This window comes from Patella vulgata, chromosome 2 (genome assembly GCF_932274485.2).
Source record: "Patella vulgata chromosome 2, xgPatVulg1.2, whole genome shotgun sequence".
Classification (NCBI taxonomy): Eukaryota; Metazoa; Mollusca; class Gastropoda; family Patellidae; genus Patella; species Patella vulgata.
The window spans coordinates 36,470,227-36,489,766 of record NC_065880.2 but is presented as its reverse complement, the minus strand read 5'-3'; the positions used below and the strand labels follow the sequence as shown (position 1 = coordinate 36,489,766).

At 33.7% G+C, this 19,540-nt stretch overlaps 1 protein-coding gene and 1 long non-coding RNA gene across 2 annotated transcripts; both read left to right on the top strand.

Moving 5' to 3' along the window:
• Window positions 1-11,520: 11,520 nt before the first annotated feature.
• On the top strand, window positions 11,521-14,070 carry LOC126809555 (coiled-coil domain-containing protein 28A). The gene is made up of 5 exons (XM_050534184.1): window positions 11,521-11,641; window positions 11,922-12,068; window positions 12,621-12,720; window positions 13,692-13,769; window positions 14,058-14,070. Exons 1-5 carry the CDS (start codon window positions 11,521-11,523, stop codon window positions 14,068-14,070), a joined length of 459 nt encoding a protein of 152 aa, XP_050390141.1.
• Window positions 14,071-14,093: 23 nt separating this feature from the next.
• LOC126810996 (uncharacterized) lies at window positions 14,094-18,634 on the top strand. The gene is made up of 2 exons (XR_007675347.2): window positions 14,094-15,217; window positions 15,507-18,634. It is a non-coding gene; the product is annotated as an uncharacterized LOC126810996 (long non-coding RNA).
• The last annotated feature ends 906 nt before the right edge of the window (window positions 18,635-19,540 follow it).

The window sequence follows — 19,540 nt, the reverse complement described above, 5'->3', positions numbered from 1 at the left end:
TTTGTCGATTGTCATGAAAATCGTGCAAATATTAATGAAGTTGTTAAGTTGGTCTGAACTTCCGGGACGAAATCACAGCGACGAATTTTCGAAATTCAAAAATTGCAGGTGAAAATGGATTTTTTCAAGGTACTCAAAGAAAAAAGGATTAGTTACAGCTATGTAGGTCAATTTTTTTGTTCGTTAAATTCGGTGATTTCGGATTCGTATAACACTTTGAAAATATATTGAAACAAAAGCCACCACCCATTCTGGGAGTGTGTGTGTGTGTGTGGGGGGGGGGGGGGGTATAGATAAAAGTTTCAGAAAGATCTTATGGTTAGATTCTGAGATACAAGTCTGACAGGATACACACACAAAAAAGAATTGTAATAATTTTAACAAAACCAATAAGCTTTCATAACATAAAACACCCCAGAAACAACTTTGTCCTTGATATCTCATATAAGAGAACGAGCAAATTTAAGTATGTCTTTTCGTTTTAAATAAAGAAAATAATGTATTTTGGCTAGTAATTCTATTTTTATTATTGAAAAGGCAGATTGAAAAGAAACTATATCAACCTGAAGAGGTTTTTCTTACAGGTATATAGTACACTGTAAATCTAACGGATTCTTGCCCCCCCCCCTCCCCGTGTGTGAAGTGTTGAACGAACGGTGTTCAAAATTATGGCCAGAGAAAACAGTATTCATTATCTGCCTCACTCCGTTGAACACCTTCTTGTATTCTAGGACCAATTTGTAGTGTTCTAAAATAACAACATTTTACGCACCTTATTTGTTCTAAACCAAAAGCATTCAAAACTGAACGTATCTGAGAGTGAACACAAACTGTTCTGAAAGATGGAAGACGCGTTTTATGTATTCAAAAAGTGTTTCGAAATAGTGTTCTATAAAGGTGAATTTATTGGGGACACTGGATTTAGAGCGTTTATCGGATTTATCTGTTGTATTTTATTATGTCCCCTCTACGACAGACATATTGGAAGTGTATGTTAATGGTGACCATTATGAGAATATACCGACCTTCGCTTGAACTGCATATAAATAAAACGACAACGTTTGTGACCATACTCGGATTTTTCTGTGTATAATAATGATTAATAGTGCAGTCAGTATCTTGATCGTGATCAAAATACCACGAAACAAGCGAAAATGGTGATTTGGCATAACTTTCATAAGGGCATATTTTCACAAGAATTGATCATAAAATGAAATAAATGTTCTAAACACAACTGAATGTGTGTCATCTTCTACAACAAGCTTGGATTCACAGTCCACGAAACATCAATGAGATTAATTAAATGAGAAACTGCGAGGTTATTGTAGTAATTGTGGGTGGTCAAAAACTCCTATTTTAATGTTTTCCTCTATTTTGCTATTCTAAATGTTCCTCGCTATGTTCAAAAACAAAAAGCTTTGATGCTTTATGTTATATATATATACTCTTCAAAAAAGTAGGGGATATTCAGAAACAATACAAAACTGCGGAAATGCACTGCTGTTTTTATTAGAGGTAACCAGTGTATGTTAATAACAGACCAATTGCCTACATTGCACATGAACATAAACAGTTCATTTGGGCGGCTTATCTGACGGCCCCATTTAAAGGAGCTAAGTCGCTAATATTTGGGACCTAGAAATTGACACAAATGGGTCGCAACGCATACAATAATGTAATATGAATGTATATAAATTGATTTACATTCAATCGTTTCCGTTTTTACTGTAATTTTTAATCAGTTAGGTTCGGCGAAATACGCCAGTATTCTCAATCGAATTTCAATCTCTAGCTTCTGGTTATTCCAGTCTACGCCGATAGTATTTATTGGGCATGCTCTCCAGATAAGAATATAGCGTCACCGTTTGACATGACTTGTGGAATATGCCTAGCCTCGTTTTTTGAGTCCCTTATTACAAATATCGCCGAACGTATTATGGTAGTACCAATTGTAAAATGTTAATTTTGTCTTAAATATTGGATATCAGAAGGCCATCTTTTCCCGGTAAGATCACAACATCAATGTTGATTTAAACCGACAAATAAATCGTGTTTTCAATGTCGGAAGATTTTGGATGATATTGAGTTAGAGACTTAGCTACTTTATCTCGCAAAGAGAAACACCGTGAAAAGTGAATGTGGACGTTTTTGATTTTAGTCTTAATAATGAATAATTGCTCCACCAATCCTCAGACATTCAGCAATTCGTCGTGGCATGCTCCTAATCATCCGTCTAACCACGATTTGGGACAATCTGACACACTCCTCTTGCAGTGCCACGGCCATTTCTTGCAGTGTTGTCGGTTGACGTTGACGTCGACGAACACGTCTCCCGGTCAAATTAAACGTAACACACTTAAGCAAAGATACGCTAAACAGTAAATCTTATGCAAGAACCGATAGGAAAGCAAACATGGATAGATAAACCAGCACGCGGCAGTTTTCATCAACCCTTCTTTGAAGTGTCAAATTTGACAATGAACCCCTCCCACGTGTATGGCGCTATTGCGTGTCGCATGTGCAGCTCGGTGGTTCTGTTGGGGCGGGGGGTCACGTGCCTAAGTGGGTAAGACGCTAGCTCGCTAGCCTGGAGGTCGGGTGTTCGATCCCTGCATTGGCCGAGAAAGTTCATCCAGATTTTCCGGCGTGGTTCTCCCTTGTCAGTGATGCAGGACGGAGGGGCTGACAAGGAAAGCTGTCTAGTCGTTCGGATGGGACGAAACACCGAGGTCCCGTGTACACATTGGCGTGCACGTAAAAGATCCCTTGGCAGTTGGAATTCGATATAAGAGTAGGCCGTAGTGCCGCTGTCCGGGCAAAATTTCCCTCATAGCACACTGTATGGCGTATGCCCGTCTTCATTAGCCCAGGTTAGGAGCAGAACAGTAGGACGTTAAACCCCATTTCATTTCATTTCATTTCATTTCTGTTGGGGCGATAAGTTCTTCATCTGTGAACATACTCTCAAAGCATGTCAAGTGTCCATGACCATTTATCATATCACAACCTGCATAGGTATTTGCATTTCAATATCCCCTACTTTTTTGAAGAGTATATATAAAACAGAGAGCATAATGATGTAACGTCTTCCTGTTATTGAGGACTCGCAGCATGATATACTTTAATAGATTGAATCCAGAATTCCCTCTCTAGCTGTGCCCTGAATTTATACAAAAACAAGACGTGCGGATCCAAAGTCAAAGAGTGGTGGGGTGACATGAGACCCCCCTTCGCCTAAAACAAATTTAAAAATCCAGGGCCCTATTCGTCCACCTGTGATAGTATATAGATATTACGTTCCGATGTTTAGTCATACATAAGTATACATGCCTTATCACACCTCCTCGAAAAGCCTTTTCCCACAGAGACCATGTGTACATCAAACACTTACGATAACAAAACGTTGTATGATTATTGAAATAATTATTTAGTTTTTATCAAGATCACTTACTCAACTTTTATTTACTTAGATTCGCAACATTAATTGCGGTTTTCTAGAATTATAGGTTAGACCAAGTTCAGAAACTAAGAGGATTAAAAGTTACTTAATACTGACGATAAGGTTTAGGTTATATATGGGAGTGACTTGCACTGTATATACCACCACCCGTAATACATGTCAGTTGTTCTTAAAAGTATTCTTTTTCTTTAATTTTTAGACCGGGCTATTGAAGACGCAGAATTTCGTTTTCTGTCCTAACCGAAAGATTAGGCGTGGTTCCTTGACAGGTCTTTCGCCTAGCAAAATATTTACTGGGACTCGGTTAATAACAAAGTAAAATCGCCCTTTTTGATGGTCTCTTGGTGCATAGTCCCCCAAAAAATGCCTTTTCTGAATTAGCCTCATCGCCAGGCTGTTTACAGAATCCTGAATCCGCGCATAACAAATTTACTTTGTTTAAATATGCATTTACCCACATCACACATCACAGTCTTATTTCACATGTTACATGTTATTGACAAAGACATTAGATCTTAAGAAGAAGAAGATGAAAAAAAAAAAAAAAAAAAATCGCGTATATTTATATATTATGACCTGTTAGTTGAAGAGTTCACATAGGTGACACATTTTTTGTTGTTTTATATGAGCAAGTGAATTGAATCCATATAAATTAATGAAATATTTTCATTGGTATTATATATTAATATTATATCACGACAAGGGCTGCACATGAGAGAGACAGAGAGAGAGAGAGAGAGAGAGACAGAGAGAGAGAATGGGGTTTAACGTCCCCTCGACACAGACTTGGTCATTTCGGGACTAACATATCGTTTTAATTTTATTTCAGGGATCTTTAGCAGCGGGGGGAAACCGGAAGACCCTGAGAAAACCAACGAGGTTGAACAGGCGACCCTACTCCTTATCACGTACAACCGGGGATTCGAAACCACGCCAGTTGACTCAATGACAGGCCTTATGATACAGAAATTTTTTAAAGAAAAAATAAAACCCAAGAAACCTCAAGGAAAAAAAACGACCTCCCCCCCGCCCCTCATTCTTTCTGACTTGTTACTTGTTACTTGTTTATTATATAAAATGACGAATCTGATGTTATTTGGATATGGCTTGATCTTTAATCTTGGACGAAACATGATACAATGGACATAGTTTGTAAATGTAATTTTACAGGTTCAGCGGTTAGGTTAATTCTGGACATTTTATTTTATTAATTAGCCATGTCCGTGATTAGTTTTATTTAGTGACACGGAACCAGATAACATGTCTATGAATATAAACATGGTTTAGTTAACAAAATGAATAATACATATTTTATATATGTACTTTGTCAACAATTACATTTTAGAAGTACTCTTCTAATTTTCGGTATCCGTATCTGTCCGTACGGGCTCGATAAATGTGAGGTGCCGAGGGGGATGGGCGAACCTGAAATGCCCGAAAAAAAAAAATCGGGTTATCAATGGCGACCATAATGCGTTTCAGCGCCATTTGTAACAAGGGGCTCGAAGAACTAGGCTAGACATATTCCACAAGTCATATATATACGTCATCGGTCACTTCATATTCTTATCAGGAGAGCATGCACTAGAGATTGTCATTCGATTCGCCGAACATAACTGATTAGAAATTACAGTAAAAACTGAAACAATTGAATGTAAATCAGTTTATATACATTCATAGTACATTATTATATGCACTGCGATCCATTTGTGTCAATTTCTAGGTTCCAAATATTAGCGATTTAGCTCCTTTAACTCAAGGACTGTTTTATCCCGGGATGTTTGTAGGCTATCTCAACATATATATAACCCTATCCTCAAAAAGTGTACCATGCATTTGTCTTTACAAGATTACAACCATGTTACATTTTAGTCATATATAAAGATATGTTTAAAAACATATCTTTATATATGACTAAAATGTTATAATATAAACTATTAATCAGACAGTTATTAACATGAAAAGACCTTAATCAACTCTCGGTGCCATCTTATGAGTAGGATTTACACTGGGTTTGAAATATTTGAATACAATTTGCTGCTCAACGCTCATCAATGATTTAATCCAAAATGTATATAATCGAGACTATGTTTTTTTTATCGTACCGACTTTAGTAATGATGATCGAGGCTAGGTCTAAAATTCAATTTTCAGCATATTCCCTTTACATTATCTAGTTTGTAACTATTATAGTGAGAACTGCCAGCTCCTTATCTAATGTTTCATAATACCCCTTTAATGAGTGTGTATGAATTACATGGGAACCGTATAAAATTGTCAAACAGGGATACGTTTCCAACTGTTGTCTGATCCCACATTAATAATAAACACCAATGAGTTCTCCCCCCTCAATACTCTTTACAACGTAAGTCACTAAGTGTTACATCCCGTAACTAAAGGTAAATGAACTAGGCTGACTGACTAAATAGGCATAAAACAGGTGAAATTGATGTAATTATTCAATTAAAATAGCATTAATCCACAGTCTTAATCCACAGGTCTTGATTAATAGTATTTCGAAATGCTGGACTCTTTCACTAGCCGCTTTGATGGCGAATGGCCAGGACAGGGGAGATATTGTATATAATTATTATTCTAAATCTAGTAATCTACTGTCTGAGTCTTGGTAAATTTTAAACGGATTTCTTCGATTATGAACAAACTACTTAACTTTGGTTATTATAAACTTACCTGTGTGTTTGTAATGAACTCCCGTTCGATAAAATCCATTGCACAACTAATTATCACAACGATGAAAACAAGTTCTCTCTTGAAAAATTGAAATATCACAAACTTTTCCCAGAGAAAAATACCAATATGGAAGATGGTTACGTCACTCTGCGGAAGATATCATTTCGTATTAGGGGTGACAGCATAGGAAATTCAAGTACAATTACGACAAGAATCCATGACCACTCGGACCAAAGACCACTCGGTTCAAGACCAGTCGGACCAACTGATAGACCACTCAGCCCAAACAAATAGACTACCCGGACCATACAAAAAGACTATTCGGACCCAACAGAAAGACGACTCGGACCAATAATAAAGTGTTGTTTTAAAGGGACAATAACACTCTTGCTGGCTTGAAAGCTCCAGAAAATAAATAATATCTCTATCTAAGTACTAGATGTTTAAGTGTCCTACCTGCTGTGGAAATTATCCATTACATCCTATTTTACTTGTCCAGAGGGTTCGAAAATATTTTTAAATCGAAGTTTCATTTGAAAAGGTTTATGTTAGACGTTTCAAAACATTATGTTGAATATTTTAAAATTTTTAAATAAGGTGTGTTAAGATGAAATTTGTATCATCAATTAATTGAAAGGTCTAAAATAGTACAATTTGTTGACCAGAATAAAGATTGGGACATATTATTCAGTTACAACAAGAGTGGTATTGAGCCTTTAATATGAATACTCGAACCAATAATAAAGTGTTATTTTAATAAATTGATAATTGTGTTTATTTTAATATGACTACTCGAACCAATAATAAAGTGTTATTTGAATAAATTGCTAATTGTGTGTGTTTTAATATGACTACTCGAACTAATAATAACGTGTTGTTTGAATAAATTGATAATTGTATTCCAAATCGCAAAATATCGAGAACCACACTTGTAGTCTCGTTTAAAAATGGACATATAAACGTCCGGTCTTCGTATTATTATGTGCTGTTTATATTAACGCATCAAGGGCGGATAACTTGAAAACGTGTCTCCCCCCCCCCCCCCATATATAGTAACCCAGGGGTTAGTGGGGTAGAACGGAATGAAACCACTGGGGATACCGCGAATGTGGAAAAAGTAAAATTAGGCTATCAGACAAGAACAGTATACCCGTATATGTAGAAACTGTCAAAAGTCTGGACATACCGAGTCTCATTGCAAGAGTAAATAAGAAAAATTAGATTGATATTTTTTTTGGCACCATTATTAATTAATTTTAAAACTAATCGTTGATTTATTTTCCGTACACAAAATTGAACTAAACAACTCTAAATATAAGAATTCCGTATAAGAATTATTTGCTTCTTTGTATTGTGATTTAATAATAAATAAATAGCATATTGTCTAGCCTTATAATATAATTCAATTGGTCCGACTGGTCTTGTTTTGGTCCGACTGGTCTTAGTCCGAGTAGTCTTTAGTCCGAGTGGTCTGGATACCTACGACAATTGGCATTGAGTTTGAGCGTTCGCACACATAACTACCCGCATTCCTGTATTTAGTTACCGTCTTTTACATTCTAGTAGTAAAATCTCTGCAAATTTTATAGCTTTACTTTTTGAAATATTTTGTTCTAATTATTTGATTAGCGACTTGGATGGGATTATTTACTTTTGAACACGCATGCCGCACAAACACAACTATACATTCGTTTTACGGGCTTTATCACACTTCGGTCAAAACTGTCGAATCGAGAATTAATGTTCCGCTTCTTACGGGGTCATACAGGCTTAGTAGCATTATATACCATTATATATGTTACTGAAGCGGTTATTATTCGATCGAAAGAATGCGTATAAAATTAAAAATACACTCAGAGAATTCGGAGGTAAGCTTCATGATCCTTGTTGAATTATTTATAACATAAAGAAGTATAATAACAGACAGCTTTATGGATGACATTCACTAGGTTTATTAACTGCAACGTTTCAATGAGGTTACTCTCACCGTTATCATTGAAACGCTGCAGTTAATAAACCTAGTGAATGTCATCCATAAAGCTGTCTGTTATTATATATCACTTTCACTAAATGCCTTTCAAAGACAACATAAAGAAGATAGGATATTTATAGTTTATACATGACTTTATTTTTACGAGTATCCGTGCAATCAGTGATATTTTAATTGTGAAGAAAATTTGATAGACTGGCGATCAATGGTTTCCATATAAATCTCCTATGTAATTGCCTTCAATTGATATTTTTCGTCGCCTAAACCCATATACGATCAAAATGATCGCGCTGTCAAACTATCTTTCAATGTTAACCAACCCCCGCAACAGGTATATTGGATTCGACCAATAGGTCACGAAGACATTGTTGACATCGACTCTGTCGAAATTACAAGTAAATTTTCAAATTTTTCAAGAGAGAACTTGTTCTCATCGTTGTGATAATTAGTTGTGCAATGGATTTTATCGAACGGGAGTTCATTACAAACACACAGGTAAGTTTATAATAACCAAAGTTAAGTAGTTTGTTCATAATCGAAGAAATCCGTTTAAAATTTACGATGGTTCACACAGTAATCTATCTTACTTAGTATCTAATAATTAAAAATATTAATAATAAGCATTAAGATGGCGCTATTGCACTTTCGTACCTCTACCAGTTCCCGTAGTCGTAGGCACTTGAAATTTTCAGAGGATGTTAAGGGGGACTAGCAATGACCACACACCGAATTTCAGCCGAATCGATCAATAACTTTTTATTTTACCGACCTTTTAATTTCTAACGAGAGAGAACTTCATCCGTTTGACGCCATTTGCTTTGTTTACTATTTAGACTCGAATAACAAGAGACTAAGACGGAAACCGACACACTGCACTAGCTGCCTAACACTGCAGTTCATAAAAAATAATATAATTTTCGTATACTTTAATTTTTACGCGAAGCCACCATTTTCTATAAAATATTATTTGGTGTTGATCGGTGGATTGGCCTTTAGGTCTGAATATTGCCGTGACCTTGATTTTGACCTTGAGTTCAAACTTGCCGTGACCTTGATTTTGACCTTGACTCCAAACTTCCCATCCATCTCAGGCCCTTTGCGTTTATGCTTGCCATGGCCCTATTTCTTGCTGTATTATCAAAGTTAATGCTTGGACTCAAGGTCAAAATCAAGGTCACGGCAATATTCAGACCTAAAGGCCAATCCACCGATCAACACCAAATAATATTTTATAGAAAATGGTGGCTTCGCGTAAAAATTAAAGTATACGAAAATTATATTATTTTTTATGAACTGCAGTGTTAGGCAGCTAGTGCAGTGTGTCGGTTTCCGTCTTAGTCTCTTGTTATTCGAGTCTAAATAGTAAACAAAGCAAATGGCGTCAAACGGATGAAGTTCTCTCTCGTTAGAAATTAAAAGGTCGGTAAAATAAAAAGTTATTGATCGATTCGGCTGAAATTCGGTGTGTGGTCATTGCTAGTCCCCCTTAACATCCTCTGAAAATTTCAAGTGCCTACGACCACGGGAACTGGTAGAGGTACGAAAGTGCAATAGCTCCCATTAAGATCCTACTGTCTGAACCATCGTAAATTTTAAAGTTACAATTTCATATTTTTAAGTTATATTTTTAAAATTTATTAAAATAAAGCCTTAAAATAGATGGTATCCATAAACCGTCCTACCTTGTTAAAGAATAATCCTATTAATCCTATAATTCACTATTGCCAGCTGAGAAATTGGCAAAAATATCATTTTCAACTTCAAATTCCAACGTTTGAAGGTAGCTAATGCATGGAGGCAATAGGAAAACAAGGGAGGTAATTGTGTTATTATTTCCTGTGTCAATGATTTTTAAGGGTGGGAAATAATGCCCATGGTCGTATAATAGTGAGTTGATAACCTATTGAGCAAAAGACATAGAAATAATTATGTTTTGACTTTCTTAAAAAATATGAAATTACCGCTTTAAACGGATTTCTTTGATTATAAACTTACCTGTGTGTTTGAAATCAACTCCCGTTAAATAAAATACATTGCACAACTAATTATCCCAACGAATACATAAGTTCTCTCTTGAAAAATTGAAATCCCACAAACTTTTGACACCGGAAAATACCAATTGAATATGGAAGCTGATTTAGATACGTCACTAATTGTGAGATATCATTTCGTATAAGATGTGACAGCATAGCAAATCGAAACGGTTTTCGGTACTTTTACGACAATTCAAGTTTGGTTTATAAGTCTCGACTCGGCATTGAGTTTGAGTGTTCACACACATAACTGTCCGTATTCTTTTATTTTGTTACAGTCTTTTACATTCCAGTAAAATCTCTGTAAATTTTATAACTGTACCTTTTGAAATATTTTGTTTTAATTATTTGAAGCGGTTATTATTTGGTCGAAAGAATGCTATCAAATTATAGGGTACATTCAGAGACTTTGGAGGTGAGCTTTATGATCCTTGTTAGATTATTTATAACATAAAGAAGATAGGATATTTTTAGTTTATATATGACTTTATTTTTATGAGTATCTATGCAATCAGTGATATTTTCATTATGAATAAAATTTGATAGACAGGCGATCAATGGTTTCAATATAAATCTCCTATGTAATTTCCTTCAAGTGATATTTTTCGTCGCCCAAACTCAAACGATCGTAATGATCGCACTTTGTTTTCATTGCAACACATGGTTGTCAAACTATCTGTCAACATTAAACCACCCCCGCAACAGCTGCATTGGTTCCCCCCAGAACGTGATAAAAGTATTGTTGTCTTCTACTCAGCCGAAATTACAAGTAAATAGTCACATTTTTCAAGAGAGAACTTTTTTATTTGTTGGGATAGTTGTGCTATGGATTTTATTGAACAGGAGTTGATTTTAAACACACAGGTAAGTTTATAATAACCAAAGTTAAGTAGCTCTAAGAAATCCGTTTGAAATTCACAATGGTTTAGATAGTAGCTAGTAGCACTAGTGCCAGGATCCGTCTCAATGAAAATTTTAAATCTCGACAAAATTTCTCTCAAATATAAACAACTTGCCTGCAGGGTGAACGGCATTCAATGGTGGTGCTATATTTTCAAAAACTCAATGGTCAATGTTACATTAATTGTTAAAAATGAAATTGGTCTAATACACAGGGCTTAAAGTTTGCAGTATGATTTGTGAAGTAGGCCTACACACACTGACCTTATAAGTAGATTCTGCTTTGCTGCTGAAACCCCGCCAAGGTTAAATTCTACAAAACTCTGGCTCTTGAATTTGAAAGGCTATGAGAGTACAAACAAGACATGGTATGCATTTCCTTTTTTTTTGAATAGATAAATGTACAATGCAACAATAAGTAGATTTTGATATAAGAAATAGATAATAATGGAGTCAACACCAAAACCCAAAGAACAACGGCGACGTATACCATCTGCAGAGAGAAAGAGTAAAAAACAAGCAAATCATGCACATTCATCTTCAACAAAAAAACCTGATAAAGTGAAAGGTAAACGATATAATACATCTATTTTATATGTTAATTCATTAATTCAGTCTGTTATGTACATTTTGCCAATTTTAATTGTGCATTGCATCATTGAGTACAGTATAAAGTTTAATTCCCACTAAAACCTACAGTACTTTTAATTTCTTGCTCTTTTAATCATAACCAAGATGTTAGAATAAATTGAGTAGACATTCCAACACTGAAAGAAGAAAAGGTGCCATCTTTGTACTGAGATGGTACATATCTAGTATAATAAATGGTAATTGTATTTTGTATACAGGTAAAGAGAGGGAGAGAGAAGATTCACAGCCAAATCGTCCATGTAAAGAACATTCTTTCCTCACAGATGTGGCAGATGTACGAGAAATGGAACAAGGTTTATTACAGTTATTAGATAAATTTCACTCAGGCAAACTGAGAGCATTTGGTAAGTTTGTGGGATTGTATTAAACACTTCGCACATAGCTTAATATCAGATCTAATACAATCGACATTCTGTTGCTTTAAAAACATATATAATAGGTTTTCTGTTACCAATTCCTTAATGTAACCAGTCTATACTTTCTACATGTGCGGAAAAACAAATTTCTTTTCAAGTAGAGGGTGATTGAGGGAGAAATTATAATCAACATATCTCTATCGATTAAGTTTAATAAAGTTGAAGATCTGGGAATATTATACTATTGAAATGGGGAAAGTTCCGGTATAGAGTCTATCAAATGGGCAAGGTGCTGTGTCCAGTTGGAAATCGAAAAAGGAGTAGGCTGTAGTGCCACTGTCACAGGAAATGTCCCTTATAGAGCACTGCATGAATGCCCATCTTTATTAGCCTAGTTGGGCCAAACACATTAAACCCCATTTCATTTCTTGAGCAGTCTGACATATTACATCTTAAGATTATTTTAATGGCTAATATTTCTATAAATATTTGATTTGAATGATACATCAGGGTCTTAATGCTTTCATATACACAATGTAGGTGGTGGTTCAACCTTCGACCAAATGGATCAAGTAAGAGAACAACAAGAGAGATTAGCTAGATTACATTTTGATCTTGATATACAACAAGACATGCATAGGTAATGACAAGTCTCATGTTTATATATACGCCCACATTGAAATGTGGTCGTATGTTATTGTCTGTCTGTGCGTCTAACGATTGAAATTTTATGTTCATTACGCAAAGAATTAAGACTATTGATTTCCAATGATTTATGATTATAACTGTCAGAGGTATGGCCTCTTCGAAAATATTTGTCGATTGTCTGGAGTCTAAAGTTATCATTTGATGGACTTCAAATTCAGACAGTGTGTTTATATTCATACTCCTATTACCAACAAAATAATAAATATATGGCAAACTTTGTTTACTGCTCGGTCGACTTAGCTGCTGTGGGTGTATGTTTCGTTGCATGGTAGGCTCTTTTGTTATAATTTATTGTAGTTGTTCTGCTTTAGGAACCATTATATTTTATTATTTACATGAAGTGATAATGTTATGTTATAGAAATATATAAAATCTGCTGATCATCATTTGCATTTTTTGGACCTACTTTTTCAAGGCTTAATCTGCCCTAAAATATTTGATAAAGAAAGCAAAATCAAAATATCAATGGTAGATAATCTCTTGGCTTCATTTTAATTGCATCAAAAAGAGGTCCATCAGAGGATTTTTAGCAAAGATTATATGTGACTGTGACATTTTTTGAGCATATTCTGTTCATATTGTCTGCACAGGCTGCCAAATGTTGACAGTTTTTATTTCACCATATCTTTGTAAATACTGAATGGAATTGAACCAAACTGATGACCTTGATTAGACAACCAATCAAATGCCCGGATAAATCTTTGTAAATACTGAATGGAATTGAACCATTTTTTGACCGATGGTCTACTTGTACAATATTGTAGTTTGCAAGGGATTAAGAAACCCTTTAATGACGCTCAGAGAGGTTATAAATACTTTTTTGGTTAGTATTTGATGATATAAACTTCAGGTAACTACATCAATGATCATGAATGTATGGTGGTCCTATCTTTGTAATTTCAGGTTAAATTCAGATGAAGCTAGATCTGCAGCAAACGAAAATCTCAATAAATTAATTGGACAGGTAATAAAATACTTATAGTAGGTTTCTACTGCTCAACATTAAATTACTTTAGCTTTTGTCAGAGCCTTGTTGACCCTCTCACTTCTATGCATGTCCAATTTGTGTGCTTTAGATCATCGAGTCAAGTCAACCTCCTACGGAAAAAAACATTATACCATATTATGTTAGTCCGGAATTGACCTAGTTTGTGTTGAGTGTCACTATGCATGTCACCACTATTTAACAGTGTGTGCATTGTAATTAATTTGAAATAAATATGCAATATAGACATTTATTTAATGTATTTAATTTGACTTCTTTTTCAGCTTCAAGGATTGAGTTCTTCAATGTATCCTTTTAAAATTAGATGATGAAAGATAAATTTATCTTTAAAATCTAATTATATGGCAACACAAGGTGTTGATGTTTTATTTCCCAGAATATTTGTACCGATTTCATATAATGATATAGAGTATTTTTACATGGTTTAATGTTATGTCTTTCTTAAACAGCATTAATAAGTCCATCAATGTTAATCACTAAAAGAAATATTTGATATAATTTCACTCTACTGTATACAGTTTGTTTCAAATTTTTTGGACCGCTTGAACACCGCAAAAAAAAAAAATGCTAAGAATCCTCTGTGAATTTTCGCTAGGAATCAACAGTGATTTTTTGCTACGGTTTCGCTACCAATCCACCGTGTTTTTCGCCAGGAATCCACTGTGTTTCGTCATGATTTCCCACTAGAAATTTCCAATTTAAATTAACTGAACCTACGAGTAATGAAGTAATGTGTAAAAGCCCATTGTAAATAATTCAAAATTTGGATATGATAGCAGGCAATGAGTAATGGATTACATCTTCTTGCCACGATTTATAAGTTATAGATGAAGACCAAATGATATGTTTAAGAAATTGTAAGTTGTTCACTGTTCGCATACATGTAAAGCCCCCCCCCCCACACACACACCTAATCCTAACTGATATAGATTACCAGTGAATTAATTAACAAATTATTGCGTCCGTATTTAAAGCAGCTCGTACATTTTTCCTGTGCATTTTTTTCGCGACAGCATTACTATTTTACGTGGTTTCAAATAGATTGTAGATTACATTAGTTTGACCCTCGCTCAAAATTAATATACATATATTCAACTTAAATAAAGTACATATTCCTTCAACACGCTAGAATCGGGAAGATGTTGGCACGCTAGCAATTCGCTAGAGATTTGCAAAGAATCCCCTGCGAATCGCTGAACTTTTCCATCATGTTCAGTCTCAAACTATAGGGATGTTCTGTACAATAGGCTTGTTCATAATAGATTGAGACTTATCAGTTACCATAACAGCATGTGCTTTATACTTTTTTCACAATAGGTTGTGTATTCAGTTCGTTTTATCAACATATTTTCTAGGAGAAAGTGATAATGCTTCATTATGGTAATGGTTGGTTGGAAAGTGATAATGCCTCTTTAAGTGAATGGTTAGTTGGTTCGTGTTTTTTTTAAGAAATAGATTCGACGAAGGTAGATTCTATTAATTGAATTGAGAGCCGTAGATGATTTAAATAATACAATTAAATCTTAGCTATATCTTGACTTTAAAATTTATCTATTAGAATTCTAAAACTTTAATATAATTATAACCTACCTTAACTATTCTGTAGCCAAACATTACAAACAGGTGATAGTGATAGTGACAAGAAAAATCTATTTTAAAGAAAATAATACTTAATGGTGATAGTTAACAATATTGTTATTTCCTGGTGATAGTTAACAGAAGTGATACTTATGGTGATAGTCAACAAAAATGATACTACCTGGTGATACTGAACAAAGGTGATATTTCATGCATACAGTTAACAAGAGTGATAGTCAACTAAAATAGTGATAGTCAACAAAAATAATACTTCATGGTGTGATACCTGATGGAACAAGTGTAATACTTTATGGTTAATACATAAAGGTAAAAAGAGTATTGTTTTATGGTGATACCATGCTTTATGTATAACAAGCCCATTTAAAAATGTTCGTAACTTCTATTTTCATGATTTATGAAGCAAATTCTCAAAATATATAAAAAGCAATAAATTAGAACTTTTCTATAATTAAGACATATCATATAGCAGTAGCACAGAAACAGATTTTCGAAAGTACAGCATATGTACATGTATAATTATTAAATTGATTTTCAATTCGATTTGTTTATGAAAATTAATCCAGCTATATCCCATATTTATTGTAATGGTTGATATGGCTGTGATACTTCCCTTAGAGTAGTATTCAACATAATGAAACAAAATCTTTCATGGTAATTATTTTGCTATATTTATTACTGATATCAAAGAAAAGTTCCTATTTTATTGTTGATGGGGAGTATGTCAATAATGGGACATAAAGAATAAATGTGATAAATAGGATATATAGGAATAGATGATAGTAATGGTATATGTTGGAAACAGAGTAATGGGATATATATGGAAAATGGGTGTTATTGATTTTGGAAAACTTAGAATAATGAGAAATATAGAATTAGTAGAATATAGGAACACGAGTAGAAATATAGGAGTAGGAAAATAGTAGTTATAGTAACAATCAGGTATATATTAGTATGCAAAATGAAGTATCACCTATCAGTCATCATTAAGGTTAATTATAAGGTATCACTGTTCTGAGTATAAGAGTATGGTACATGTTAAATTTGTTGTATTGTTCATCATATTATAATATTAATATGTAATATATGTTGTAAATGGACTTGTATTGAATTTGAATTCAATAATCAGATATAGTGTTATTGATAGAATGTGGTATAAATTAATGCCACCTCCATGTTTATTATGAATTCTGCATTTAAATTGCAGCCCTGAAAATAATTGCTATAATGTATAATTTATGATTTTATAATCCTATTATCAGGAATACCAGAAATCTAGACAAGGACAGTAATCTAAAGATCATATCAAACAACATGGATAGAATTTGTTGTCATCTATGAATAGTTGCATTTAGGAATTTGAATGAGCCCAACTCCAACTCCCACCCCAAACATAATGTGTACCTTGCTTGTAACACAACCTATTTACATTTATCTTACAAAGAGGTAATCCAAGTAAATATGGTTTACCTGTTATGCAAAGGTAGGCAACTGGGCATGTTAAACCTTATGGGTATCTACTTAATGGAACATGGCTGTTAATGTTAGATAAATTGTTATAGATACTGTTTGTAAATCATTGACAGACTGTGTTAAAGTTATAATCCTAAGGCTTTCTGTTATCTTTTATATTAATAAACATATCCCAGAATAGAGGTCTCTAATTGTCTATAAAAGTTAAATACATATGAAATATATGACTTGCCAATCTTTATATGTATATTAGATGTTATTTGTTTACCATTATATACTGTTTATTTTTTATGCATAGTTTTAAAATGCTTGAGTAGAATAATAGTATGGATATTATAAATGTCTCTTGTATCTCTTCCCATCTTCCAATAGCCTTGCTGGAGCTGAACGGAAGGATGTTAAACCCCATTTCAATTCTATTGATTCACATTATGGTCGTCAGTGTGTGTTTGTACATGTAGCATTCCAAACTTAAAATATGATTATTACACAGGTCACAAAAATATTTATGCCGAGTGAAATATTTTAGATAAGGGTAGTCTATGTTGATATATATTTATTAAAACAATGATAATTCTGTTTGTCATAATAATAAATTATCTTAGCAAGATTAGCAACATCCCTCTATTTATATAACCTAATTTTAAATATTTTTCTCATCAATGCATGTACAACTTGCATGAGAATATTTTATTGTCTTAGCCTTGTCAAGTTACATACATTTTATTTATTAAAGCTAAGGTAATAATGTATCAGTTCTATTATAGTGAAGTAAGAAATTATTCCTAACAGTCTTTTGAAAAATTAAAAATGTCCAAATGTTTTAACAAAATTATTTTAACATACCACATTTTTGGCACTCACAATGAATTTCAACTGCAAACATGTGTTAATTAATTTGGTTTATTTTTCATTGAATGTTAAGCTGCTTTTAAATCAGTAAATGATTTAGTCCTTAAAAGTCCCAAACCACTAGAATTCCACTATCTCTTTACATCTTATAGTTACTACTTATTTTATTAGTATTTATTGCTTGATAATATCTGTTTGTTATATTTATCAAATATTTTACCTACAAGCTTCAAGCTTATTATATATTATGTTATAATTATTTATTTGATCTCTTGTTATATTCCTGCAGGTTTCAGGGCTGTATCGTATCTCATCATGGTCGCTATGGTTTATCATCTATGGAATCTTTATTCCATTGATCATAGATTCTAGACTTTCTCCTGGAAATCAATAGTATAAAGATATAATACCATGTGTTTATGTCTGGTAACTATTCACTAAAAATGTCTCCTTTATTTCACAAGTATCATATTTACAGGGAGTGAATCAGTAATCATTTTATTACTTCATTGTTATATGCCCACATATTATGTGGATGTATATTGTCGCCTGTATCCAGTGGTATGTTGTCCGTCCACAATTTCTTGTGAATGCAATATAGAAAAGAGTGCAAAATTTATGTTTTAAAAACATTATTAATTTTGGCATATATTTAGAACCCCATTGATGGAATTGTTATAACATGGTTATATAGCTATCAATGTGACTTCGCTGCTAGTGGGCAAGCCCCTGGTAATGTTTTATAAGTAACACAGATGACTTTACTATTGGGTGGTGCAATGTTTTAGATATCTCGGTTTTTTTTTGTAGTCAGTTTTTCTTACATTCCACATTTCATGCTATATTGTTATTTTGCTGTTTTCCTTTTATTTTATTGCTATTTTTATCTCTTTAGTTAATAAAATAGATGTCAATATTTTTTTTTATTTTTTCCACGACTGGATTCCAAATGGAGAAAGTCTTAAGTGACACTTCTCAGAGTATTATTGACTTGTATGATTTTTTGCCTGTTGAATTCTATTGTTGGTCAACACATTTGATTGAACATGTTACAATATTTAGTATTGTTAAAGAAGCAACTGAAAATTGCAATCTCATTCAAATTACTTTTTTTTTTATTTAGTTTTGATGTTAAGACTGTTCTCCCGGCCTTGTTTTAAATATCACAACCTTTTGACTCACATTTTTGCGGTCTTTATCATTTACAAAGAGGAACGGCAGTCAATTTCATTAACTACATGTAGATGAATATGTCCTTAGACCATATAGTTTGAAATGTGACACTTGCATATATCTTGGAAGTCAAATCTAATTGTCGCTAGCATGTCATATACTTTTAGACTAGTCATTCGGATGGTACGGAAAACCAAGGCCCTGTGTAAACATTGGCATGTACATAAAAGAACCCTTGACAAATGGGATTTGAAATAAAAGTATGTCATAGTTCTGCTGTCCAGGTCAAAGTTTCCCTCATAGCATGGCATATACCTGTCTTCATTAACCCAGTCAGTGCAGAAAAATAGGATGTTACACTTTCATTTGTATCTTTACATATTCATCTATGTACATTAATAGATCCTGTGAATGTTCTTTGACCCAAAAGCTCCTGAACAATATACATATATCAGCTAATGCACCCAACATACTTAAAGTATATATGCATCTTTATTTTTTTTGTCCCCCGCCTTTCGCCTTTCGAAGAAAGCAGGGGACTATTAAAATGGGTTCTTCTGTCTGTCTGCATGTCCGTCCGTCACACTTTTTGGGACACAATAACTCTCATTCTAATTGAGCTAGAATGTTCAAACTTGGTGTCGGTGTTTAT

Bases quoted from the DNA above. Each gene is read 5' to 3' on its own strand.
- LOC126809555 (XM_050534184.1), top strand. From the start codon at position 11,521: ATGGAGTCAACACCAAAACCCAAAGAACAACGGCGACGTATACCATCT. The intron at 11,642-11,921 runs GTAAACGATATA...TTTTGTATACAG, and splicing joins AAAACCTGATAAAGTGAAAG to GTAAAGAGAGGGAGAGAGAA. The intron at 12,069-12,620 runs GTAAGTTTGTGG...TACACAATGTAG, and splicing joins AGGCAAACTGAGAGCATTTG to GTGGTGGTTCAACCTTCGAC.